This window comes from Taeniopygia guttata, chromosome 10 (genome assembly GCF_048771995.1).
Source record: "Taeniopygia guttata chromosome 10, bTaeGut7.mat, whole genome shotgun sequence".
NCBI lineage: Eukaryota > Metazoa > Chordata > Aves > Passeriformes > Estrildidae > Taeniopygia > Taeniopygia guttata.
The window spans coordinates 7,156,175-7,184,068 of NC_133035.1; the positions used below are offsets into that span (position 1 = coordinate 7,156,175).

The 27,894-nt window shown below is 40.9% G+C and overlaps 1 protein-coding gene and 1 long non-coding RNA gene across 2 annotated transcripts in view; one reads left to right on the top strand and one right to left on the bottom strand.

Annotated features, from left to right (window-relative positions):
* Positions 1-1,314: 1,314 nt before the first annotated feature.
* Positions 1,315-27,894, top strand: part of ALDH1A2 (aldehyde dehydrogenase 1 family member A2) — a 51,354-nt gene continuing 24,774 nt past the window's right edge. Inside the window, 4 exon segments of the mRNA NM_001076685.1 lie at positions 1,315-1,521; positions 24,400-24,504; positions 24,741-24,881; positions 26,475-26,604. Of these exon segments, the coding sequence (NP_001070153.1) occupies positions 1,405-1,521; positions 24,400-24,504; positions 24,741-24,881; positions 26,475-26,604 (493 nt within the window). The 5' untranslated portion in view covers positions 1,315-1,404.
* LOC140684764 (uncharacterized) lies at positions 2,982-24,844 on the bottom strand. Its single transcript, XR_012057539.1, has 4 exons — positions 24,706-24,844; positions 23,327-23,394; positions 11,656-11,747; positions 2,982-3,374 (listed from the first exon to the last, which is right to left on the bottom strand). It is a non-coding gene; the product is annotated as an uncharacterized lncRNA (long non-coding RNA).

The following is a 27,894-nucleotide window of genomic DNA, read 5'->3' on the forward strand; positions in this document are numbered from 1 at the left end:
TTTCTCTGGTATGTGATGACTTCAAAACATGACATCGGATCAGGTTCAAAACATTGGGAGTGTTTGTATCAGTAAGCAGAACTTCACTGATTTTGCCTAAAGTAATGAAAACGGCCTGAGCTTTCTATGTTTTCTACCTACAAGGTTTGACAGGGAACGTGCAGGGCTTTGACAACGAATTTCTGATGTCTGTCAGCTCCTGGATGTGGCTCCATTTGGCCGCTGCCTTCCCAGTAACTGCTGCAGGGCACTGCCCAGCCTCTTCTCTTGCACGACAAGAGGGCCCCCAGACTAACAGCTGGCATCAGGAGGCTGTCGCTTGAACAAATTCTTCTGCCCTTTAAGCCTCTGGCTTTTGCAGAGACCTTCCAGGCAAAGCGCGGCCGCGGCGGGCCCGCGCTGCCCGTGAGGCGCTGCCCCGCGCGCTGTGGGGCCGGCAGGGGGCAGCAGGCGGCCGCCATGGCGTGAGGGAGCGGCAGGTGGGGCCCGCGCGGGGCCGCTCGGCGGCGGGGCACGGCGGGGCGGCAGCGCCGGGGCTCGGGCCGCAGCCGCTCGGCGGCACCGCCGGCGAAGGAACAGAGGGCCGGCCCGGGAGCAGCGGCCGCGCTGTGGGCACGGCTGGCGGGGACTCTCGGGGAGCGCCCGGGGGCGGGAGCGGGGCAGGGCGGGAGGCGGCCGCCAGGTGAGGCGCGGATCCCCCGGCCGGCAGGGCGGGCAGCCCGGGGCAGTAGCGGGCGGCGGTGGCGGACGGGGAGCGGGCAGTCCGTGCCTTCTCCGCGCCTCGGCCGGCGTCCCGTGAGGGTTCGCCCGCCCTGCCCCGTCCGCTCCGCGCCCGAGCGCAGCCGCCGGTCCGGGGCAGCGCCGCGCCCCCGTCACCTCGGCCCGACGGGGCTTCCCCGGTGCAGTCCGGTCTGTCCCCCCCGCGGCCGGGGATCCCCAGCCGGTGTCGAGCTGGGGCTGCCCCGGCCGGAGCCGGGACTGGCCTCTCCCGGCCGCGGCGCCTCCCGTCCGGCCCCGGGGAGCCGAGGGGGAACACGACGGTCCCGGTGACCCCTCTCCCCGGGGCCGTTCCCCGGTTCCGCTCCTCGCAGCGAGCCGCGCCCGGGAGCTCCGCGCTCCCACGGGGCGCCGGGAATCCCCGGTCGGGACGGGCCGGGGGGCCGGGGAGGCTGCGCTGCAGTGAGCGGGGCTGTGCCGCTCTCGCCCTAGGTAGGATGGACCTGCCCCCCTGCCTCTGCCCCCATGTCCAATAAGAAGAGACCCGGCTTGACACCTGCCTATATACAGAGGAGGAGAGCAACATCTTCAGCGCTGGGCTTTGGAGGGGGGGGACCAACCCAAAACACAACACAGCATCAGGGCAGAGCGGGGGGCTCGGTGGTATTATAAAACCCCCCCAAGACTATGACTTCCAGTAAAATTGAGATGCCAGGGGAGGTGAAGGCAGATCCTGCAGCTCTGATGGCATCTCTGCATCTGCTGCCTTCTCCCACTCTCAACCTTGAAATCAAATACACCAAGGTAAGTTGTGTTCATTTGTTCTGGCAGAGAAATTCATGGTTTTCTCTCCAAAGGAGGGATTTTGCTTAAAATCAGTTTCATTCTGCCCTACCCAACGTGAGCATAGAGATAAAAACAACTGCTAAAAGACTGCCTTGAATCTGTAATAAAAGAAAAAGATTTTTAGCCCTGTAATCATCTGAAAAACCACAGGATAATAGAAAGCAAATTGGATCTGCTGAGACTGGCTTGCCACTTCTCTGTAAATGTACTGTTTTCTACAGAGCTGTTGGGGTTTATTTTCAGAGCAAAATCAGTAGTTCTTGGGTATGTTTTGGTTGCTTTTGATGTACTTCAGAGGACATTACTATACATACCTGAGTATCTCAATCAGAAAATAAAAACGTTTTCTTTCTTGAATTACCCTGTGTGCCCAAGGGACTCTTTTACATTTCCTGGAGGACTCTTAATGCTACCAGGTTGTTACAGCACTGGAACAGGTCTCCAAGAACTTCTGTGATTCTTGAATACACCCTTGAACAATATTGCAAGAGGGCATGTTTTTCCTACAAACCTTTAAGAGTGATTTTCATAAAGAGAGGGTTAAGAACAAATCCACTGTGGAAATGTAGAGAAATCTGCAGGGTTTCTGTGGTGTCTTATGAGATTAAATTAGTTTTGTTGATTAAAATGGTCTTTAAAAACAGTCATTTGTTTGTAAATGCATTTTGCATTTTAAAATTCGTTTATATATTTTTAATCGTTGCATCTTCAGTATCTTTAAAGAATGTTTTATTTTCTGTTGGAGAGGTTTCAGATCTAATGTATAAATAGATTACAATGTGTCAGACTTTGTTTCTAATTACCAAGTAACTTAATAGGAAAATAAGCACATCAGCACTGGAAAAAGGTGATAACATTTTTATCTACTGGAAATACAACTTCAGGAGCTTTAATGCTGATAGGAGACTCATTTTGGCCGATGCAGTATAATTTTTTCTCCCATATCATCACTTTAAAAGCTTTTAATCTTTTCTCTTTTTTTTAGTGCGTGCCAAAATTAATTTGTCTTCTAATTTGTTACAGCAATTCCTTGTTCTAGAAGAATGTTTCAGAGGAAAGTCAACTATTTTAAATTTCATTACATTTTAATGCAAACTGCAATATGCAAATCTAAAATGCATATGGTTTTCTTGCTCATAATTTCTTTTTAAATAGTTAAATAAGTAAGGAATGCAGTTATTGATGCTGTGTAGTGCTACACCTCGGGAGCAATCATACTGTGCAAAGAGTATTTGGCATGAATTTTGTTCATTGCTGGTTTCAGTGTGAACTGTGCTTCAGGAGGGTTTTCTGGGAAATACTTGAGAGAAGTATCACAGCCAGTTTGCATCATAAATGTACTTGCATTTACAGTTCTAAAACTGGAGAATTGTTTCTGAAAACCTTTGAAAAGTACAGCAGTCATCAGCAATCGTAGCTTTCTTTCTGTGAGAATGTACAGTGACCTTTAATAAATCAATACATAATTCCATCATCTCAGATCTAAAATGTTACACATTTTATGCTAATGGAACAATTAAAAGAAAGTTGTTTAATTTCAATATTAAGCCAAAAACAACAGCAACTTATTTCTTTTAAGCTTGGGTTCGAGATATCAGGTAACTCCTGGATGCTTTTGAGAAAATTTTGGTTTAGGACAGGTATCGAATGTTTCACTTGGCATATCCTCTGTCTCTGTTTTTCTGTCTGTCTCGCTCTTTCCTCCTTTTTCTCTTTCTCTGCAGGAAATTCAAGTGATTTATAGATAATTGGAGTCTTCAGCTTGGAGTTTTGTCTTGGGCAGGACTTTTATCCTGGATCCACTTTCCCATCTATTACAAAGAAAAACAATCAAAAAATGAAATAATGGATTGTAACTTGATTCTTTCTTTTGAGGGAGTGGTCACTTCATGTCCTAAATGACAAACAACTTCCATAAACAATAAATAACATTAGACTAAAGCACTTTAGCAAGGAAAAAAAAAAAAAAAGAAAACAACCCCAGACCTTGTAAAATCAGACATCTGTAAGCATTCCTAGCAGTCTCTCTCCTGCTTGTTAGCTGGGAATTTTAAATACACAACCAGGACACAGAATTCTTGAACTCTTTCTTACAGGTGTCTATGAATGTAAAAATGTAATCATTTCGGAGTTAGTTCTTTATGAAAAATAGAAGTATCTATGAACATTTAAACTTAGTGAAAAAAATTTGAATCTATTTTGCCAATTAAATTCTATTTCTGTAATTCTAAAGTTGGTAAATAGACAGGCTCTTTAGGGTAGAACATGTTAAAATTCCAGGATTCCCTAAGTGAGTTTTGTTAAAGATTTGTAATATGTACTGGAAAAAAGAAAATTATTAATGAATTTTTTAATAATTGCATTACCCTTGGAGATGCTATGAAAACGCCTTCCAACTACATAGATGAAACAAATATCACCCATGTAATTCTCATTTATTCAGTTATTTAGCAGAATTATTGAACTTGTGAAATATTGGTAAGTTTACTGAAATAAGCAGAAAACTATATGTGAAGTCCTTCTGATCCATACACCTGACAGAGCACCCAGAGGCAGAGTGCGTTTGCATAGGTCAGAATATAATTTAGTGATGAGAATTACCTGATGCCATAGTTTTATGTAAGATTTGCAGCAGTAACTATTGGGACATCAGTATTGGAAGTCAGCCTATGCTGCTTAAAAAACCCCAGTCATTAGAAATATTTTTCCCAGTTTTTTAATACCTTGGCACAGTCTGTGAAAAATAAAGTGTTGTAGATGTGTGTAATAAGAACTGGTGAGCAGGATGTGAACCAGACGTGCGGGTGAGTGTTCAAGCACACAGGGTTAAGTTTTGTGTGGCTGGCAAGTACTAGAACTGCTACATTTGGGTTTATCTCTCTTTTCACTGTGATGACTCTGTAAATCTTTACTTTTAAACATTAGCACTTGGGGAGAGATTGCATCTGCAGAAGAGGGCATCTTGGAGTATTGCACAGAATTAGGTTGTTCCACAGCCCGGTGGCACAGCAAACCCTCCTCAGGCTTGTCAGGAGCATGCTGGCAGTGCTGTGCTCCATATGTAAGGGGACTCATAGGTAGGAAGGGGATCCAGCCCTCCCCCTGGGAATAAGTCACGCTTCTACAAAAGTCAGCTTTGTGTCAGAAACTCTCCCAGAATGGCTGTTCCAGAAATATCAGATGTGTGAGAGAAGCAGCAGCGCAATGTCTGCTAAGGACATGTCATTGGCATGTTTGGTATAGGGAGCACAGCCCAGAGAACCTGACAGCTTCTGAGGGTGGTCAGAGAGTTTGCACTGTTACACTGAGGTCTCTCTCTTTTAAACTTTTATGAAACTCCATTTTCCCTCCCGAGACTGTCTCCCATGTATCTGACAGTAGATATGGAATCAACCCAGTGGATTGAGCCCTTTGCAGCATTTCCCTCCTGCTGTCTCCATTTGAGGAGCTAAAGGTGTTTCTGCAGGATGTGGCTGTCTATAATGGCATAATCACATTTGCTTTACAAAATATTTTCATTGGGGTTTCAATAAGTTATGCTGACTCTTTCAAGGACAGCCTGGTCTAGCATGAGGACCCCAGGGCTCTGTCCTGTCACAGCTCTGTCACTACATCAGGTAGCTGAGAGAATAAATGTTCTCAGTTTGCATCATGTTGAGCACACTAATCCAGATGGATGTTTAAGTTTTGTTTCTTGGTTGCCAACTGATTTAAGTCTGAGCAAGAGCTGAACAACTTTAGCATAAGGAAAAGCTGAAGAATTGTGGTTTTGAGAGCTTTATAGAAAGAGGTGCCCTAAAGGGATGGAGTTACAGCGCACTGCCAGTGAGGAGGTACATGAAACATTTCTCTATTAACAGCCTATGATTTAGCTGACAACCATATCTTCTTTGTCCTGTCTAAGTGGGTTTGCCTCTACCCTTACACCGCAGGCTAAAATCTGTTCAGTTTCTACACACAGGCCAGGTAAACTATCCAGCACTGCAACAGAAAGCGGTATAGAGGAGTTTGTATGAAGTATAGGCAGACTGCTTCTGGGTAGACAAAAGTAACAAACACAGATTTTCATATGATAAGCATCTGGGTTTGAAGTATTTTATTGCTAGGTTTCAGTATATTCATTCCCATTGCACTTCCTTGGCATTACCCTTTCCATTAAAATTTCCAGCATGTTTTCCAGATAAAATTCTAGACTGACATTATGATAGAAGGCAGGAAATCTAATTTATTTAGATTAATGTGCAGAACCTTTGTTGTTTTTTTAATAGAAGACAAGCTTTGGCAAAACTCAGGTAAGTGAGGAATACATGCACTTTCCCATCCGTCTTTCCCTGAATGAGCTACTTTGGTGCCTTTTGAAGTCAGATCCACTGAGCCATGCCTGAAAAAAACAGCTTGGCTTTTGGGTCATCTAGGTGAGCACAGTTCTTTTACAAAAGATGAGGCACAGAAAATTAGAGAAGTTTACATGAAGAGTAGACAAATAGAACAGCTACTTTACCCCTTTGTGGAACACTTCAGCATCTGAGGCGGACACCAGGGATGCCGCTCTGTATCCTCACATATAATGGTTCAGTGTCTATTCTGTATGTACAGATTTACTGTTGTTTAAATCTCCAGTCTGAATTCTCTTCCAGTGTATTCATACTTTGTTTTTAGTGTTACAATCCATCAACTTAGAGAGTGATCAGAAAATATGTATGTAATTCCTTCCAATTAGTAGCCTGAATATGGGATTATTCTTTCCTCCCAAATCTTTCTGGTCTTCTGCACAAACCTAATTTACCCAAGTTTTGCATGAGGACACAAGAAACAAGCATAGCCTTACGTGTATATCCAGCCCCTGCCTTTGCTTATTCCAGTACAGCCACAACAGCCATGAGCCTTAAAAATGAAAGCACGGGGCTGAACTGGCCCCAGCTAGAGAGCTGTGGCAGACTGCTGTGTTACTGAGAGGTAACTATGGCAGCAGTGGCCTCTTACTGTGCTGAATCTGCTGGATCTTTGGGGAAAATGCACCCTGGTTTAATGCATCAAGCTGTACAATAATATATTGCTGACTCTGTCTGGTTGGTAGGGTCAGATGATGCACTGAAAGACTTTCTCATTGATTTTTCTCATTGCAAAAAGTGTTTAACACTTCAAGTATTCAAATGCAAAAGATCCATGTATTTATTTGCATACCAAAACCAGAGGGCCAGGGCACGAATTTGTCTGCCTTTCAACTCAGAGCACTTGCCTGAGTTGAAAGGCAGACAAATTCATACCTCTGCTCTGAAGCAAGCAGAGCAGAAACTTGAATATGGATCCCTAATTTCTCATGGGGAATAGGTCCAAATTTTGCCAACTTTGTCTGTATTTGGGAAGAATTTCACGTTATCTGCTGCTGGATAATTCACTTCTAAATATTTATGAGGTCTCAGACATCAGCTTGATAGCCTAGTAGGCAGGACACTAATGAAGGAAAAATAGGACTTGAGTCTTTGCTTCAAGAATAATCATGATGTTCGTCAAGAACAGGGAATAACACACACACACTCTCTCGCACTCTTACTCTTCATCTTCATTCTGACCCAAAAAAAAAAAAAAAAAAAAAAAAAATCCCTCATTAATTATCTGTTTCATTTTGTCCTTCAGAAACAATTCCCGAAGTTGAAGTTGACCGAATCTGGTGCATTTCCATCTTACATTTTTATCTTGTAGATCTGCATTTTCTGATAAATCCCACTATCCAAAAATTCTTGGTGCAGCTTGTCCATCTCCCTGTGGAGATGCAAAATTGTTCCCAGCAGATCTTAATGGGCTCTGCCAGGTCAAAGTTACTCACTGCCATAAACTGCCTGGGAGGACCACACCATGGAACCACCAGATCCACTTGTTCTCTTTTCTTTACAATGCATGGGAACAGTTCCCTTCAGTGAGCTGTTCATGGAGACTACAAATCATGGCACAGATCAGCATCCAGAAGTTGTCTGAATCCTTCATTCAAAGAGGCTTGGCATTTCCTGCCTTTGGCAGATTTCATCTCCCTTGAGTTGCCCAAATGTCATTTAACTTCAACCCCAGTAATATTTTCTACAATACTCTGATTAGCCTGAACATTTTTATCTACAAACTCTATACCTTACTATTAATGATCTGCAAAGGCAGGTGAGCCAAGATATTGATTGCCAGTCACAGTAATGAAGGGGCACCTTGCTATTAACCTCTTTCCAGGGAGAATTATCCGTTTATTTCCAGTCTTTTTATCTTATCTCTTAAACACTTTTTAATCCATGGCAGGACTTTATCTTTCACCATATGGTTACTAACTTTCTTTAATAGCCTCTTGCTAAGGACTTTATCATCAAAAGCCTTTTTAAAGTCTAAATAAATTGTATCCACTGATTCATCTCAGCTCCTCATTTGACTAAGTATCTTCCAAGAAATCTCACACATTTACAGAGATAAATGACAAAAGATGAGTTCAGTGGTCCATATAATAAATTCTTTATCAGGTCATGCATAAAGTCAGATTTTTTCTTTTACAGTTTTGCATCTATCTTTTGTAAGGCTGGACTGTGGCATTTCTCTATTTATTTTTTGAAAATTCTTTTATTCTCCCCAGTTATAAAAATCCCCACAGCTGTTAATCTGTTTGGGGTTTTTTTAGGACTAGAACTCATTCCTTGAAACAAATAACCAGTATATCAAATCTAGTTCAGCTGAAAGAAACGACAGACAAAAAATGCAATTAAACAAAGACAAGATCATAAGGAAGCTATGTCAATGTAATATAAGCACAGATGTGTACAGGTTTAAAAACGCTTCAGAGAGCTGCAGTTCTATGTAATTCTTTAGTGAGGAATCCTCAGACAAGTGACAAGACATCCCTACTTCAAGCACAATAAATTAATGGATAGCTGTGTGAAGATTTACCACCAAATATTATACAGAAAATGATGAATTCTAAACATGTATTGACATCCACGGGCTCAATCATTCATTACTGTTACGTTTAGCAAATGAATTGCTGTTCAAACTGTGTATTCCTATCTGTTTTTCTCCAAAACTCAAGTTCCCTATTACAGAATTTGTCCAAAACCATATTTCTATTCACCAGTCTTTTCTATAAATAGCAATATACCTTTGTGACATGAATACAGCACATCAGTGCTAAGTCACACAGTGAACTAAGGTTTAGGAGCACTTCATTACTAAAAGTGTGATATGTGAAGCCACATCAAAGTGTTGCTGCAATGCATTGCTGCAATAGTCTCCCAAATGTAAAAAGAAAAAAATAACCTAATCCTTGATTACTTGGAGTCAGTGCCTTTCATAGAGAACCTAGTGAACTATATGAATGACTTGAAACATAATGCATTCCATCTTTGTTGGACTGAAGTGGGAAAATACTGCACAGAACCAACCACATCATGTTCTGTGATGCAAGTGAAAACGTTTAAGGTCAACTCGGTCTCAATTGGCCTCATCTGGAGGCTAAAACACTGGGACCACACTGACCACTAGAGTATATAAACCTTAATCTGTGAGGGATTCGTAGGTATGAAGACATTGAATTGAACTCAAAATCTAAGGGGATGCTGTGGGACAGCTGTGAGGGGCCTGCAGCAGGTGTATGGTTACAGAAAGGATATGTTTGCTAATTTCCATGTGGATTTATAGTATGCTCTAATTTAAAATAAGTGAGTTACAAAATAATCTATTTGGAAAATCACAAAAATACCGGAAGTGTTGTATGGTAAAACTGGCTGCAGCACCTTTGCTGAACTTGGAAAGAGGATACCAGGGAGACACTGTCCTTACCATGCTCTGGTCCTGTGGCAATGATTACACTAAATCCCTTGGGTTTTACTCAGAAAGTCAGAAACTCAGAAAGTGCCTTTTGAGGCAGAAATTCCAAAGACATCTATTTACACAGGTAAAGTGTTATCTCTATATGAGACTGATTTCTTTCCAAAGCAGAACTATTTATCATTCTGTGTAAATATAGGTATTTTTATAGTGTCTTAAAAAGACTGATCTTAGCCTCCTGTGAGTAGGTCAGCATGCCTTAAATTTGGCCCCAAGTGACTAGAGCTGGTTAGAATGTCAGGTGTACATTTCATCTGAAATAAATCTCTTCAATTGGAAGATCCTTCCAGATCTGTGCTGTGACATTGTTTTCTCATGCTTCATGGGAGAAACATCACTTAATGCATCATCAGCCTCCTCCTCATCACTGCCACCATCACCCTGCTATACTCTAAGTGGCTTTTATACAATTCCTGACCCGATGCCTTCTGAAAACCGGAAGAACTGATGCAGTAGATTTCAGGATGCATTAACATTCAGGATTTCTTTTTATTTCAGGAACTTTATTTCAACTCTTTGCAGGACAATTGGGAGTGAAGCGCTGGGCCTGTTCTGGACTCGGCCCCTAAATGATTTTTGGTGTCCTGCTGGTGTAACTGCTTGTTAAATTTTTAGTAAAGATGATTCCCCAGAACAAGTATTTTTACCTGTCATTTTCCAGTCTTCTAACAAGTGGCTCTGATTTTCTAATTTTTGAACAGAAATACATTGTACTTTGGGATAGCCAAATAAGGATCTCCCCAAAATAAGCAGCCATCTCTGGAAATATCTTCAGTCTCCCTTCCATAGCCAGGCTGTTTTCAGAATCCAATGACCTCCCACAGACCATATCTACTTATTTATTTAATTTAGGTTTCTCTTGGCTGTTTTATTTGTGTTACCTTTCCAGTAATTTTCTTCAGAATATTTAGTATGTTTGGTAGCAATTTTTATTTTTTGTGTTTGCGGTCTTTGCATTTTCCAGCCTACTTTTCCTCTCATATCTTCCTTCTTTGCCACCCCATTTATTTTCTTGCTTGTGCTTCCCATTTTTAACTTTGGGAATGCAAATCTTTTTTGAGTCTTTCACATTCTTAAGCCTCCATGCTGATTCTATGGATTTTAATTTCCGAGCTTCAAGCAGGGAGTTTCTAAGTTACTTCCTCTTTAAAAAAAATCTGCTTCTTGAAGTTTAGTATCCCAGAGAGTATGGCTTCTTCATGTGTTTCTCTCCTGCAATGAAGCTGGAATTATTTACATGGTAACCATTTCTCAGGGGTTCAGACACAATTTTTAGTCCTTGACAGGACTATGTCAAATGTTGTTTACATTAGGATACAGAAAACTCTGTTCTCTACACACTATTTCAGTGCAGCTTTCACTGAACTACTATGGAATTATTTTGGCTCCAGCCTTATTGCCTTCATACTCTTTTTCCTCTTCAGTACCACTTCAATGTCACTTCAGTTGCTCTTATTTTGAAGTCAGTACCTCACTCCAGCTATCATCCTTCACGATCTACACTGCTTCCATATCCGTGGGTCCACATTTTGTGTTATTTCTCCCCTCCAAGCAGTGCCCACGCAAAGCGTTGCACACAGAGCTGCTCTCCCCACTGCAGCCTGACTTGTCCTCCCTACACAGCTTACACGTAAAAAGTGTGGTATGCCTCTGATAATTCTCATCCCCTTATGCTCAAAAACCGCTGTTTTTTCCTCTCTGTGATACAGTCCAGATCACCCATTTTCACACGCAGCTTTCTTAGGCTGGTTTATGGCACTTGCGCTTTTATTTCCCAACTATAAGATGACCTAGATGAAAATTGTGATCTAGTTAGTTGAAAAGCCCTGTAAAGTCTTTTCAGCTCAATCGTAAAAGCACTTCCCATGACACTGCACCTCACTTTTATTTACCATTCTACTAGTGTAAAATGTCCTTAAAACAGAATTTAATTTTAAACTGGGTTTAATTCTTCTTTGTATTGTCAAATTGATTTGAGAAGGCATTTATGTAACTGACAGGTGGATACACAGATTTCTTTTTTTTAAGGAATCACTTCATTTTGTTGTCTGAAACATATTTGGAGTATAATTTAAACATTCTTTGCACCCAGACATAAAAGCACTGTCCTGATTCTACTGGATATTTTCAAAGCTTACCATAACATACACATTTTACATTTGCTTATGTTTTTTTACAGCTGTAACAGAAACAGTTTATTCTTGCGTTTGTCAAAACTAGCAAGAAATTACCACCTACCTTCTAAATCAGGGAACTTTTTTTTTTTCCAGTTGCTTCAGTTGTGACACACTGTTACACAGCAGTCCTGTACCAGAACGGCCTGCGTGGACCTTGAGAAACAAGCACAGTTGTTTTTCAGGATATCTGGTTAAGCCTTTACCCCCTTTTCCATCAATGCCTGACATTTTGTTGGTCTTCCTCTTTTTGTCCTTATCACACTTTCTTTACCACGGCTACTTAACGGCCTCTTCTCTTTTGTGATGTTTATTGGATGCTGTTTTCCTGAGAGGTGAAAATCAAGCTCTTTTTTTTCACTATTAATTTGAAGCAGCGATGTAAGACTAACACTAAATGTGCTATAGCTATGCTGATGATGGCCTAGGAGTCTTGTGGTCCAACCCTTTGATAATGGTTTATAAATCCATTTGTTATATTACTTAAGATGTTTTTAGCTGGTGTCACTCAACTGCAAGTGTTAATATTCTGCTCCATCACATCTTTCAGAAGGCATTAATTGATTCAGCCTCACTGTAAAACTGTGACAAGGTTCCTTCACAGATGGGGGAGTTTAAATTTGTGGGAGTGTAACCATGACTAACTCAGACAGTAGGTCAGTGTCAGAGGCAGGATCTCTTGCTAAACCAGCCAGATTACAAGAAGATCAAGCCTCTATTTTTGTACATGGTATTCTGGGAAATGGCAATACAGATGAATGTTGGAGCTGGTGTTTACCTGTGGATGCATGTCTACATTTCTGTATGTTATTAATTCGACAGCACACACTTCTCTGTGTGCTCACTATACACACACACACAGAGTGTAGATAAAAAGTCCCCTTCGTACTCTTTGCTCTCTTTCATCAGGAGTTGTCCCTGTTGCTGTTCCCCTGAGTGTTGTCGGGGAGGCAGTGCCCTCCTTGCTGCAAGATCTGCATAATGAGTTCAGATGAAGCTGATGCTGGTGATGTTGTTCCCCTCTGTACTTCTCTTTAGGAGGAGGAATATTCTGTCCGTGCAAAGCGGTGACAGTACTGGAACTGCAGTTCTGGTATTGCTTCTATTCATGTCTCAAAGGTTTTGTTTTAGGAAGGCACTCCAGCATGGAGGGAGAAGGAAAGCCCTCCTATTTAGATGCCAAGCAGGAGCCCAGTGCAGAACATACCCACCCACTGACTGGTGCAGCACAGCTCTTCCTCCCAATTCCCAAAAGACAATTGCTTTAAATGTCTGGATTCTGCATGCAACACCAACGTGTTCATGCTCTTGCTCTCTGTCTCTGTTCATTTCTTTCCTTGAGGGAGCACAGGACAAATCCTTTGATAACTTGTTTCCTGGTTACAAGCCTTTACCTGCTTTCCCAGAGTGGTTTCCTGTGGCTGGGAACCCTTGTAGTCAGCTCTTTCAGCTGTTTGCCTAAATGGTCTTTAGGGAGACTAAAAGCAATGAACCAGGAATAGTAACATTTGACTTCAGCCAGGTCCCATGGGAATTTAGTTATTACTCACTGCATTGGATTGGCAATATACCTTATACCAGGTACCTGCCAAAGGCTGCATGCCACGAACCTTCACAAACAGCTGACGCTGGTGTGCTCCTTGCAGAAGTGGGGCACTGGGTGACATGTCTGCTCTAATTAATATACTGGGCTCCATACCTTTACATACCAGTAGTACTTGCAATGTCTGAGTGAAAAATTTCTCATATTTAATAGTGATTTTAGCCATTTAGTGATCATGTGTCATTGTGTTCACTACAAGCATAAATCCTGTCTTGTAGAGAGCAGGGAAACTAATGAGGTCCTCCCAACAAGGGGTTCCAGCAGAGAAAAATGGAGTTTGGTTAAAAAGGGGAAAAGAAACATGAATTTTAAAGTAAATGGAGAGAGCGGATCTCGGGACTGCATATATGAGTATTCAAGTTTTTTAAAGAAGGCTCTTTATTGATAAGACTTATAGCACACTTTGCTCATTTAAGGAAAGGTCAGTATAACCAGGTATTGGGTTTGCCCTAATCCACTTTTTTAATACTGCATGTTTGGCAAAAGTTTAGGGTCATGTTTTTAATTTACATACTCAAAGTCATTAGTCTGTTTCTATTTAAAGTTAAATATAAGAATTCAATTTTCATCTCTATACAGAATACCTTGCTGGCCACATACAAAAATGTTAAACATTGCTATCAAACATTTGCATTATTTTGTTATATCCTCAGGTGTTCTATTTGATTGAGACTGTAATCAGCTCTTGGAAGAACACTCCACATCCAGTTTTAGTCTTAGCACCACACTATACTTTGAGGTGTAAATCTTTCAGGTATCCAAGCACAGCAGGATACTTTGACAGTTTAAACCCAGTTCTCCCCAGTCAGCCTTATGAATAATAAAAAGCAGAATGGCCTATTCCAGTTTTGTACATGTAAAAGGCAATGACTTAATCAACAGAAAGAACTGGAGAAATTGGAACTGAACTGGTACTCTGAGGAAAGGTAGTCTAACGGTTTCTTCTTTCCAGAAGAATATTCTAAAGCAAATAAATTAGTATTTTCAAGACTTTTTATTGAAAAGAATTTCCAGCCTTAAGAGATTTCATTGCAGCACTGAATGAGAGGTGTTGGGCTCCTTTGCATCTTCTTGAAGAGCAAAAAGAATTTATAAATCAGACTTCTGGGAATTGTTATCTCACAGCTTCTTCTAACAAACACAACAATTTGTTTTAAAGGCTTTCACCAAAGATGTCATAAGTGGTAATCCCTATGTTGTAAGTGGCTACTTAATGTGATTTAACTTAATGCTGATGATGCAAAGCTATTCTCCCCCAAAGCCCATTAAGAACATCCAATTTTCTGGTAGACTAACACTCCTGCTTACTATCGTAGAGATAAGTGACTGTTTAACCAGGACAATAAGTAATACTTTCAAACCAAGGCTGCAAAACTGCGTGGCCACAAAACTGTTCTTTGTGAAAGTTCAGACTTTGAATATAAATGTTACAAGCTGAGTTTTTTTCTTTTTAGGAGTAGTCTGAATTTCTGTATGTACAGACATGTACACACAGGCAATTTGTAGCATCTTAATGGGTTTACTGGTGAATATCATTATTTATGATATCAGTAGGCATGGTCTAGTAAGAAAAAGGCCAGTGCAAGCCATTTGTGTAAATTAAGTAAAGAAACCAATAAATAATGAGGTATATTTCATGTCTTTCTGAAGTGCAGATAATTCTAACACTTTATCCAAGATAATGCTGCTCACACCACATGCTTTTTGTGGATTCTGTACATGCAAATTGGCACAAAAGGAAATGTTTCTGGCATAATTAACAAAATATGCTAACAGTAATATTTGAAAAGCTTCAGGATGCAAAGTAGAAGCGAAGGCAAACTTTTCAGGGGCTTAAGGCTGCTCACTTGGGTCTAATATAGACTTAGCACTTTGCAGGTCAGTGGCTCTGCTATTTGTCTCTGACCTAACAGATCTGGAGTTCTTCACATCAAAACCAAGTCTTGCTGAGCTGAGATCAAACGTGTTAAGGTAAGGATCTTGCCAGTGATTTATCGTGCCAGGGAGGGTGATCAGGCCATAAGGGGCCACTGCAAATGAAGCTGACATTCCAGCAATTTCTCATGTGTAGTTATAAGGTAATTTTCTCAGGCAGAGCTTTAAGTCAAAATAAATTTGCTTGTTGTATTTTTCTGTGTTGTCTATAATGTCTGAAATCCTAGGAGGAATATTTATTTATGCAGCACAGCTAATTTCTAAGTAAGAACTTGTTCCTGGTGATGAACATTTAAAATTGCAGTTATGTACAAGGGAGATTAAATTCTTCCAAATGGCAGAACATATTTCCCATGTACAGATTAATAGCTCACACTGTTTTCTGTCACACAAAAGGAGCACACAAGACTTGCAGTGCACAAACAGTGCAAAACACAGGAGAACTACACAGAGTAATACGAGTCTTGTTTGTACAAACCCCTCCTCATTCCCACCATTTCAAATGAGAGCTTGTGAAGGGTTTCCAGTATCAAGTTCTTAATAGCCACAACTTCATTAAAGCCCAGTGACAGCCCAATAATTGATTATGTAAACAAATACTCCTCCTCTCCACTCTTGATTTAGTGGATTTTTAAAAATCTTTCATTATTTCACTTTTTAAGGTGCAATAAGTGACATCAAGGATCATACTCCATAAAAACCACTGCCATCCTTATCCAATTCATCCAGTGATGGTTTATATTTGTAGTTAGTGAAAATGGAAAGCACAGTTAATATTTTAGTCATCCTGGTTTCACAAGCAAAGTTTTCTGATGCAGTTAGAGAGTAAATGTTCCTCTCCAGAAATTAAAGAGTCCTGCTGATGAAAGGATAAGTAAAGCTTGGGAGCTTAGTTTCTTAGGAATACATGAAATATTACCTGAGCTATGTTATTGCTCCTGTATTGTTCTACTAACAGCAGACAAAGTCTTCATTAACTGAAAAAAGTAAAAATTACTTTGAGGAAAGCCTTTATGTGCTGCAACGAAAATTTCTTCCCACAGGTTTAATAAGGCAGTCAAAAGGAGTAAAATGTTTGTGGTGGGTATAGTTCAACAGACAATACAACCTGAAGTTTCTTCTCTTTAGATTAATTTTCTTGAACAACCAGGCACAAAATAATCCCTTTAATGAGACTGAATTGAAGTAACGGATGCTGTATCAGCATGTGGCACAGTGAGAAACTAAAATAGAAAAGGGTATCATCACAGTTTGGCAGTCTGGGTTTTGTGCAGGAAATACTTGGAGAGGGGGAGGAAAGTAAGCATGCTACTGCATGTTGCTAAGACTTATTTAATCTTCTTAACTAATTACTCACACTTCCTAATTCAAAATCATACAAACAAAAATGTTTAGATAAGCTGGGAGTTTTTTCAAATGGGTACCCCCTACAGCTTAGAAAACAAACATGACAGGTTTCCCCTGTCTGATGTGCTGCCATTTGCAGAAGAACAGACCCAACTCCCAGAAAGACAGAAGACTAATTAAGACAGGAAGACAGGCAGGTCAAACATTTGGCGTGAGGGATGAGGAACATAGGGGAGAAAAAATCATGTTACATTCCACTTTCACAGCAGACTGACGGGAGGCTTCAAGCCTTTCTCTGATTCCATTTGTTGCTCAGAGACTCTGGATTCCTCCGGTTTCTCCTCCCATCACACCCCTTTCCGAGCATACCATTCCCTAAACCTCCTCTGTCTGTGAGGTGGCTCAGTGGGGGACTTGCCCTATCTGCCTTTCAGCACCTGAACATCCAGGTGAGCAGAACAGGGTAGCAGCCCCTGCAGACAAGAGCCTGCTTTGCCCTCTCCTCCCACCTCTCTGGGACTGAACAGAGACTGAGCTCCTGCCACCATTAGGGCTCGATCATGGGAATCCTCCTCCAGCTCATGTTGGCCACACTGAAGCCTGACTTAATTTACACAGGCTGAAATGTCACCGAACCTTGATGTATTCACCTCTTTCAAACATTTGGCTTCTGATCAAAAGTCCACTGATACGAAGCACTGGCCTTAATTTTGGTAGAGTTGACTCAGGCCTTGCTACTTGGGATTTACACCCAGAGAAGGCAAACACCCTGTTCTTCTCATCAGACACCTACCCTTGGCACAGGACTGGGTTTGCATGAACAAAATTGTACCAGAGCTGGCTGCGCTGCTGCACTGACAGCGAAACCACTCACTTCTTGGGCATTTTATTTCCCATTCGACTTTTTTGATCCTCCTGCTGTACTATGTTTGTAAAGGTTTAAAATTCTCCAACTCTCTCAGTACACTCACAAGTTTGCCCTCTAGATTTCTTGAGTGCAATTTCAAGCTTGAATTCATGAAGGAAAGCTGCATTTATGGTACACCACATCCAAAAGCTATGACATTATTCAATCAGGCTCTGAGGTCCAAATGAGAGTTTAAAAAAGATGAATCAACGTACAGCACACAGAGCTTTAGAACAGAGCTCTTTTTCCTTTTTTTTTCTTTTTTTTTTCTTTCTTTTACTATTTTTACAGTGTGGGGGGTGTGAGTAAGGAGAGAGAAGGACAGCCCAGCAGCCAAAGTGGAAAGAGAAAAATCAACATGTTCTGGTTTTGTTTGGCCTTTCAGACCTCACAGGCTCTAGAGCATGTGTCAAGTTTCCAGTGAAACAGCTTTGTTTCCCAGTACAAACATCCCTCTGGAGGCTGTTGCCACTGATTCCTTTTCCTCAACTGGGGCTTGATTCAGCTCTCACTGAAACCAGCTGGATTTTTTCCTTTTGTTTTACCCTGGACCTCTTGGACCTCTTGCAGCTGAAAACCAGCTATGCCCATGGGAGTTTGCCCGAATTAAATTTGGTGCAAAGTTGTTCCTCTGCAGTTCACTGTTACTCTCACACAAATTGCAGTTCCCCCACAGCTGAAAGGCATCTCACTAAAGAACCCAAATCTGGATAACTTCTGAGGATGATTCTGCTCTGGGGTAATGAATGACATGAGAACCACCTGTGCTGAGGTGCTAGGCCAGCCAGGCTGCCTTGGCTTGTGCAGGGCTATCCCCTGAAAGCAGCACAGCCACTGGCACTGCCAAGACAAGCTCATTCATGCCTCAGAAGCAGGATTCTGCACTCACAGTGCTTGGGGAGGTTGGCCTTGAAGCCCATTACTCACCTGTTGTGAACTGCCAACAAGAAGCTGTGACTCTTGCTGGTCACTTGAACAACCCTCTTAAAAGTAAAATTAAATGGCACTGCTGATCCATCGCTGGTCATTCAGCCAGCAGACTGCTGGAATTGGCTTTTACTTTCCTAGTGCCTTCTTATAAACCAGGTTTTTGCTGATTCCATAGCCAGCTGTTGGTTTCCAGTCACTCCCAGGAGTGCCTCACAACACACTCTAGAATGTGAGAGATTTGCTGTATCAAGACAGCCATAAAAGTGAAGGAAAACAAGGCCTGTGAAAATAAACAAGCTGCACCTCTGATTGGCAATCCCACCTAGTTCATTCCCTTAAAATTGTACTAATCATTAGGACTCTTGAAATGTTTCCCAAGGAGAGGAAATGAAGTTGCTGAGATGGGAAAGGATATGAAATTTCCTGACCAGACTGAGGCACAGGTGCCCAGTATCTGGGATGTTATGCAGTATTTACCAAGGGAAATGCTGCTGCTGGATTTTTTGCATGCCTCTAAAATTGTTGTCCGTCCCCCCTAAAAAAAGAAGTGCCTTCCTAGTGCCTCCAGCTCTGAGAAGATGCTCAGGGCCAAGCAGCTGTGATTCTCTTATAAAGTACTTTGGCATCTGATGACCCCTCCCCCATCCCAGCAGATTTAATGCCAAAAGCTCTCTAAGGAAAAACCCACATATGAAAAAAAGATCTTTGATGGAATGAAACTATAACCAGCTACTAAATCAATTGAGTAAGGAAATTCCCATTCCTTCCTCCATTCATCCAGAACCAAATCTCCTGTGGGAAGCCATTATTATTTGGATGTTAAAATCCTCTTCCTGTACCAAAAAACATTTCTAGGAGCTGCAACAACACAAAAACCTTGTTTATTAAATCCATGGGAAAATAATTCCACCTCCAAAGAGCTGAATGCTGGGCCACTGTCTGTGGACTGCCTGAAGTTCTGAGTTAAACAGCTGGGGAGCCTGAAGAAAATGTCTCATGACATCATCACTAAGCAATATAGAATTAAGAATGTAGATCATCATTTCGCTCACACATCATTTGAGTACATTTTCAAGAAAGGAAATGAAAAGTTACATTGTTGCCACCTGTGTTGATTACTCTTATGAATTTAGAGAGCCCAAAATGTTTTCTTTTCCCTGTATATTTTAAGGAACAGCAATACAAAAAAAGAGAGGCAGTGAGCATGCAGACTCCCCAGTGAATGTAAAAATCAGTTCCATTTCCCAAATCCAGGGCTAGCCCCTGGCTCAACAGCAGAGGGAATTTGAAGTGCCATGAAACTAAGGCTCCTTCAACTATGAGCTGCAAAGGAGGCCTTACTTCTGTGCTTAATTAATTATATTTATACACACACTAATAAAGATAGTTGTTTAGTACTTCCCTGCTGGTAAATAGTGATGAAAACACAAAATATGTTTTCTCCCTGCACTAAATTTTGTTATTGCTGCACTGCAGATCAGAATGTCCAGCCTGGGTTTCTACACATCCCTTCCTCTTTGAATAGTTATCACTGCAATTACCTGCATGGTTTAAAATGAACCATTTTAAGTTGCTAGTTATTACTAAGCCAGCTGGGATGGATGGCTACTGAAACAAGAGATTGTAGTTGTTTATTTGCAAAGCTAAATTTGCTTTGTGTTATACTAAAAACATTTATTCTTGGCTTGATTCCAAAACTGATGAGCATCCAAAAGGCTATTGAACTCAGTGTGTAATGCTTGTGAAATGCAGGTCTTGTGCAAAATGCAATGTATGATTTTCTTCCAACTACATGTCAGCAATTTCAAAGTAACTTGGAATTTTTACATGGTAACTTTGGGTTTACTTTTCCTTTGTATACTTTCCGGTATGATGAGGTATCTTCAAGGCTCTGAACAGTCACTTGACCTGAAGGATGAGTCAGATTGCTTTCTTGATCAGCCCTGTGGAACTCTGTCAACAGAGGCAATATATAATTAGCCACAGGCAGGATTTGAACCTAGTGAATACATGGTGGGACCATTATCTTGCAAAGTTCTAGTAAAAGATCTGTGAGAACACGTGTGTATGAGCAAGAGGTTATTGTCAGTACCAGGAGGGATGCAACTGTTCTCTTTAGAAAAATCCTTGTCCTTTCCATCTTTCATTTGGAAAGGAAATTGCCCAGAGATCTGTGTGATGAGGTCTCCTGAGAATGATGACACTCCAAGGGGCATCATGTTCACAGGGGCACCTGGGAGCTTCCACCCAGGCCTGTCACACTGCACTGTTTGGAACAGCCCCTCCCACCCCCAAACCCCACACACCCCAGCACCTGCACCCCCAGCTCCCCTGCTCTGCTGGTCCCTTTGGCATCACTGGGGAACAAATGTACTTGGTTTCCTGCTTCACCCACTGCACACCAGCCAGAGCCAGACTCCACTTACAGGAGGCCTTGGCTGCTTTGGCAGTTGGGTTTGTTCTTGGCCAAATCACTGCCCTGACAGGGACACCTCAGTACAGCAGCAAAGTTGACCTTTCGTCTTCTTGCTCGGATGTTACTGCCATTATTGCCTCTACTGAAAGTAAGTGGCAAACAAAATGTTTGTGTATTCCAAGATTTTTCAAGTGCTCCCTTCTTCCATTTGCCTTTTGGCACAATGCTATTGATAGCACCCAACAGGCCAGGTTATTTAACTATCACAATACCACATAGCAAATGCATGACACACTATAGACTTTTTCTCTCCCTACTGCATATCACAAAAGGTAACACTAGGACTCAAACAAAAACAAATTACCTCAGTAACTCCTGGAAAACTGAAGTGGTTAATCAGTTACCTTTTATTTACATATATATGCTTAATGCTGAATTAAGTTGTAAAAACCAAAGGCTGATTTATAGCTCCAGTCAGCCTTAATTAACATTGATTCCAGGGGAATAGTAAATGTGAATAGCCTTCACAATTGAGGTTGAACAATGAACTCACTGGGTGTTGTCCAATTTGTAGCATGATTTACATGGAAGCAAGCCCTTCTTTTTCTAAGGTTACCCCTTTTTTATCTGGTGTTTAGGATGGGTTATATATAATCCATAGATAGGAACATTTGCTGTCAAATATGCTCCCTGATTTAGAGTTAGCCTTTACCATGATCACTATAAATAAGGGAGAAAAAAAACCCAATTTGAGGCTTTGCAGGGATTCCTTTTTCTTGCAATGTGTCATCGCTTCTCCATTTCATGGCATTTTTACGAAGTGGCCATAATGAAAGTCAGATTAAATGTACAGGATATATACATTTAATCAACAGCCATTGGAGTCAGTAGTGCTGGAAGAGTTATAAAAGCCCCTGTGAATGCAAATTTATTGCAAAAGAATCTGCGTCTCGGTGGTAGGAATATCTGCTGAATGGTACTACCTGACACAGAACACCTAAAACTTTCAAAAGTGAATTATTTAAGTGTAAGGCTTTGCTTGTAAAGCCGCCAGCTGCTGGATTTCAAGACTTGAAACTGTTCCAAAACATGGGACTAGGTACTTTATTTGTGCACTAGAGTAAATACTCTGATTTTACTGCCAATTTAAATGTGCTCAGTTTACAGTAATGAGCTTGTATAGGCAATACCTTGTTTATAGAAAGTGGAACAGGAAGAAACTAACATTAACCATTAACAGTAGCAATTTCTCTTGCTTTCAGCTCTAACTTTATGCCAAATAGATCCTTCCCATGTCCTATCTGAAATATTTACTATTACTGTTCTTTTTCTAAGTCAGTGGGATAAATGGAGCATTCAGTAAAATCACACAGCTTTTCCTTCCAGTCAGCTTGAATTGCAGCACTCCTTTGTAATTCCACGTCACTATTTCTCATTCATGTGGTGAAATGTATTTCAAGAACAAATACATGTCCCATGTACTAGCAAGTCTGATGATAGGTGTTAATGCCGGAAGAATGGAGTTAAATTTTTTTAAATCTATTTAAAAAAGAACAGACCACTTCTCTAAGGGAGGTGTACTGAATTGTCACTGCCACAATTTCTCAGGTTCTTGTACTCAACCAAACTGCTTTATTTTTTCAATGCAGCTCACACAAGAAGCCTATGTGTTTATGTACATCCTGTCACCTTAAACAAACATGCTTACATCTTCTCTGGCCATCTGCTCCTGAAGCTGGAAGCTTTTCTCCCCTCCCCTCCCTCCTCAGCACCCCCCGACACACTCACTGGCTACAGAGTTAACTCTGAGAAAACTCAGTGAAAAGCATGGAGTAAATTCCTTCTTCCACACAGGTCACAGATCTCAGTGTTTCTTTGCTTCACTTATAGTCCAAAAGTAACAAGGATACACCAGAGGATTTCAGCTTATAGCATTGGTCATTACAGATTGTACTGGTGATTCTTTCACTGTCTCATTTTGGGTTAGCTCCAGAATGTCCTAACAGGGAGCAGTACTTGGGTTTGCTGAACACTGTCATCACTGAGCAGGAAGACACCAGCACAGAGACGCACACAGTCCAAGCACACCAACAGGTTCAGGATAAATAGGGCATGCAAGGAAAGCAATGCTAGTGCTGTGGTAGGTCCTGTTCAGCAACCTTTCAAAACCTAAACAGAAGGGGCAAGGAGGAGTAAAGAAAGGACAGGCTCTGGAATGGATGGAGGGGCACCCAGCAAAGAGGTTGAAGTTTGAGGCGTGGGGAAGATGAGGAAGCACAACAGGAACACATCCATATTAGCAAAGCACATGGAATTGTTGGTTCCTGTGTACAGTTCTGTCAGCAGGGCCTTTTCCAGGTTCCTCCCACACATGGCCACAGTGAGCTGGACACGAGTGAGCTCTGGAGCAGCAGCTGTGACACTGCAGCTACTGTGGCACCAAGCCTGAGCTAACAAGTCCTGCTGAGAGGAACGCAGCTACAGGACTTCCATTTGGCTTGGAGAACAGGTTTGAGCAAGCTCACGTCTAGTAACTCGAAAACTCTACAGATGTATTTTTGCCTTCATCTGCATAAAGATGGGCCAGTTTCTCTCACCTGTGTATCTCTGATTGGAACTGAGGTTCCTCAAGCTTTCAAAGGTCCCTGTCTTTATAAACACAGCCCTGTATGCAAAAAAAAACAGACCAGGTGGTGAACATTCCTTCTGTCTATGTGTGAACCCCTGCTTTCAGTGGAGTCAGGGGGAAAATTCCTGTGTATTTCAATGAGGCCAGGACATCATCTTACACATTTAAAGTTGTATTTCATGGAATCCAATTAAAATACATTGATATCTGGACTCCAAGGAACCCAAATCTTGCCTGGATTTTTTTAACTCTTTAATTCTTCAAAAGATCTAAGAGACAGAAGGAGTCTGAATACCTAGGAAACTTTTCACTCAGTCGTTTTATTTTCATGCAGTGACTTCTTTAATACTTGTTAATAAATAATTTCATCTTGTTCTTAAAGTCACTCAGCAGAAAATAATGGACATGTATGCAGCTACCAGAAAAAAATCTACTTTAAATAAACTCATTTGTCATTACCTTTCTCAAGACAGCTATTGTCAGCACCATTACAATTTAAATTTGTTTTGCCCCTGACAATAAAAATATCAACACTGAGAGTGTAACAATTTCCATTGTTCTTAGCAGATAAGCAAGTTAGTTTTGTGCTGTAAGCCATCACTGTAGCCATAATTAACTGACTGTGTATTGAAGAACTGTGATGTTTGAGATTATTCAGCCTTGACTGGGATGTATCAGTGACTAAATGTTTACTTACTGAACTGAGTGATTATTCTAAATCCTTGTCTTGTCTCCAGCAGTTTCAAGGCTTTTTCTCTGATACAGCTATTCATTTTTTTATTTCTTACAGTTTTTGAACCAAATTTGAACATCAACCAATGTTTAGACTTTGATGTTGCTTCTATAATGACACTGCTATAGAATACAGAAAGACATCAGGGGCTGACCTCAGTCTGAACTCTTGAAAACTGTAATTTTCATGCACAAAAATAAGTTTCAGTTCTTTTATATTAGAATCTGCACCTTTTCTCATGAGTTTGTTTTTATATACGCTACTGTTTGTTCATGCAAGAGACCAGATTACTTTTCTTCCTTTTCTAGATTTTCATCAATAATGAGTGGCAGAATTCTGAAAGTGGAAGAATATTCCCAGTATATAATCCAGCAACAGGAGAACAAATCTGTGACATCCAGGAAGCTGACAAGGTAATGTATCCCATGAACTGCTATATGTTAAATGTATAAATTAAATGTATAACAGATACTGTAACTGTATAAATAGATCAAAGCAACCAGTCCAGAATAGCACTATTGGACAGTTCTTTTATTAATTATTGTTCCAAAACTCATCACATGTGACTAAGGTCTTATAACAGCAAATCCCATAAGCCTGCTTGTGTTATTTACCTTGTGTCTTCAATTTTCTTCTTCCTTCTTCCCAGGTTGATACGGACAAGGCAGTGAGGGCAGCTCGGCTGGCTTTTTCCCTCGGTTCTGTTTGGAGGAGAATGGATGCCTCAGAAAGAGGCCATCTTTTGGATAAGTTAGCTGACTTGGTGGAAAGGGACAGGGCAATTCTTGCTGTAAGTGAAACATAAAAATCAGTAGTCAAATCAGTAGTCAGTTTTGCATTCTGAGAGTCAATTCATTCATGAATGAGTTGGTATGAATTGTATGTGAAACACACATGCAGCTCCCTGGCTGAAATGGCTCTGTCCACTTACAGTGTGGTGCAAAACCCATAAAAGCCAACAAGAGGCTTCCAGTGGGCTCAGATCAGCTTTAAACTGGATATCACACAAGAGCAGGGGTGTGCACATGTGCGTGCCTGCCAGGCACGCCTGTGACTCTTCTAGAATAAGAAATGGCAGGTTGGGATGACCTGTGCAGGCGGGAAGGGAAGGGTACGTGAGGTGCTTAGGGACACTCAGCTGGTGACATGAGTTCCGAGTGCGGCTCCGTTCCACTCTCGGATGAAGCCATCGCAACGGTGGCATTGTTAATGTTGTTTTCCGCATGTCAAGTGCTTTGAACTAAGCCCGTGAACATCTTAATTCCAGCTTTGTCAACACTTAAATCATCTTACCGCCAGCAGATACTGTAAAATCGCCATGGGGAGAAGGAAGTGCACAGCAAATCAAGTTTACTCTGCCTGTCATTTAATTTTTATTTCTGGAGCCAAGTTCTTTACTGAGCTGCACTGCAGGAAGTGCCATTAATTGCTCTTGGGGATATAAGTCAGTGCAGAATTAGGTCTCCATTCTTCTCTATAGAAACTCATTTGATGGTTGGTGTGTTACACAGGGGCATCCATTGCCCATTCTTAATGATTTCTATTAGGCAGCTATTGAGAATGAGTTAAGCTACTCAACATCTTAGGATATTTTATTCGATTTTTTTTGCTAAATTATCTTAGGAACCCTTAAGAGGATAGCTTATAAGATACTTTTAAAAATAGGAATATTAACTAAAAAATAAAGATAGCTTGTTAATTTATGAGCTTCCCTAGAGGAAAGTTTGTTTATTTGATGGCAATAAATAAACTGGCTGTACAGTATAGATATCTCAGACCTCAGCAGGAGTCTTGGCAACCATATAGAGAAATTTTTATATTCACATCAATTATATAAAGAGGGATGTGTCCATTCTTCTCTTTATGGATTCAGATCATTAATACAGGGCTACAAGGAGCCCCTTCTCAGCTGTTATCATTAACATAACAGAACCTAGTTTGACAGGCATTTTTATCTTGGCTCCTGATTAAAGAAATTCAGCATTTATAGATCTGGACCAAACACAGTGGCTATTAGATTCAAAGTACACAAAGGCACATGTACATACATATGGATACACACATAAATCCACAAGACAGACAGACAGACAAACACACATAAACATACACATATATTCTTAAAATCATAGCCATTCCAGAGTACTCCAGAAAAAAACAGTGTGGGTTTTTCAAGGAAAATACTTTTTGTTCACATTTGTGAAAAGATGTAACAAAGGGGATCAGATAATTGTTCTGAACTTTCTGGGTTAAAACTACACCAAGGTGCAACTGATCGTTAAAATCTTTGTCATGGTTCAAGAGCAGTTAATACGGTGAATACTTAGGTACAATAGTCAAAAAATGTTACAATACTTACATCTCTTAACTTTTTCTTGTCCTGCAGACTATGGAATCACTGAACAGCGGCAAACCGTTTTTGCAAGCTTTCTATGTAGATCTCCAGGGAGTCATAAAAACCCTGAGGTATTATGCTGGTTGGGCAGACAAAATCCATGGAATGACCATTCCTGTAGGTAAGGGGAATTAAAGCAAGTTATGCACCTAAACCTTCTCATGGCCAGACTAAAGCATAGTAGCTCACAGCTTTGTGGAAGGCAGAGGAGGAGCCTGGGCTGCTCCTACAGTGTGTAATGTGTTGCTGAAGTAGATGTTGGAAAGTCAGCAAGGGCAGGACTGGGTGCCCTGCTCTTGGTTTGCTCCACATGCACATATGGGGAGGGCTTGGTTTCTTTTGCATGCATCAATCTGAGAAGGAGATAGCTCAATACTGACATTTAAATATTTATACATGTATAAAAATGGATGAGGTATAAGCCTGAAAGACACCTTGGAACTCATGGAAATAGTGTTGGTTGCCTGTTTTAAGAAACACTATCATTATGTATAGATCTTGTTTGTATATGATGCAAATAATTTTACCTTCGATTAACACTGGATCTAACTTAATTTATAGTTTGAGAGCGTTCTTAATGTTACTATAGAGAACTACATACATATGAGATATATTTTCTTATAGATGCCTTTTCAAATTATTCAGTGGGAAGAGTTTTATATTATATATATATGAGATAAACTTTCATGCATGCTAGGAAATTATTATGTTCTTATTCTTTTGCTAAAGAGATGTGAAAAAATCACTATCATTATTTTTATTTAACAAGTCTCTTCCTCCTGCCCCTCCCCTCCCAGTTGTTGAACAAATACAGCCTGCATTGTCTGATGCAAACAAATTCATTTGCAGTCTGGACTAGATGTACCAAGTGCTATAATTATACAACATGGCAAAATAGAAGAAAATTATTTTAAGTAGGTGCAATCATAAAGATAAGTGTACTCATCTTCACCTGCATAAAGTAAATCTCTGGAAAAACATGAAGGAAAACAAACATTCATTGTGTGGATTCCTTTTGGATTCATGGCACACATGCCCATTGCACATGCATGTTTATTCCACTTTACCCAGTAAGGCCAGGAGGGCACTCAGGGATAAATGCTTGTTGCTGTTGCCCAGCTATTTCCCTGGTGTTTCACTGTGGGACACAGTATCTGCAATGCCTCTCTATAGCAAAGCACCAAACTACCCAAGTGAGGCAAGCAGATAAACTGAAAATGTGCCTCCCAAATTTTCAGAAGGGAAACATCATGTAACTCTGCTTGCAGTTTTACTCATTTTTGTGTTTCATCTTATTAAAATTGCAGTGTGCACTGACTGATGTTTATCTTCACTATTTTATTTTCACCAAAGGAATGACAGTAATAATGTTTCAGGTGTAGACATTCCTGCAAGGAGTCAAAGTTTTCCA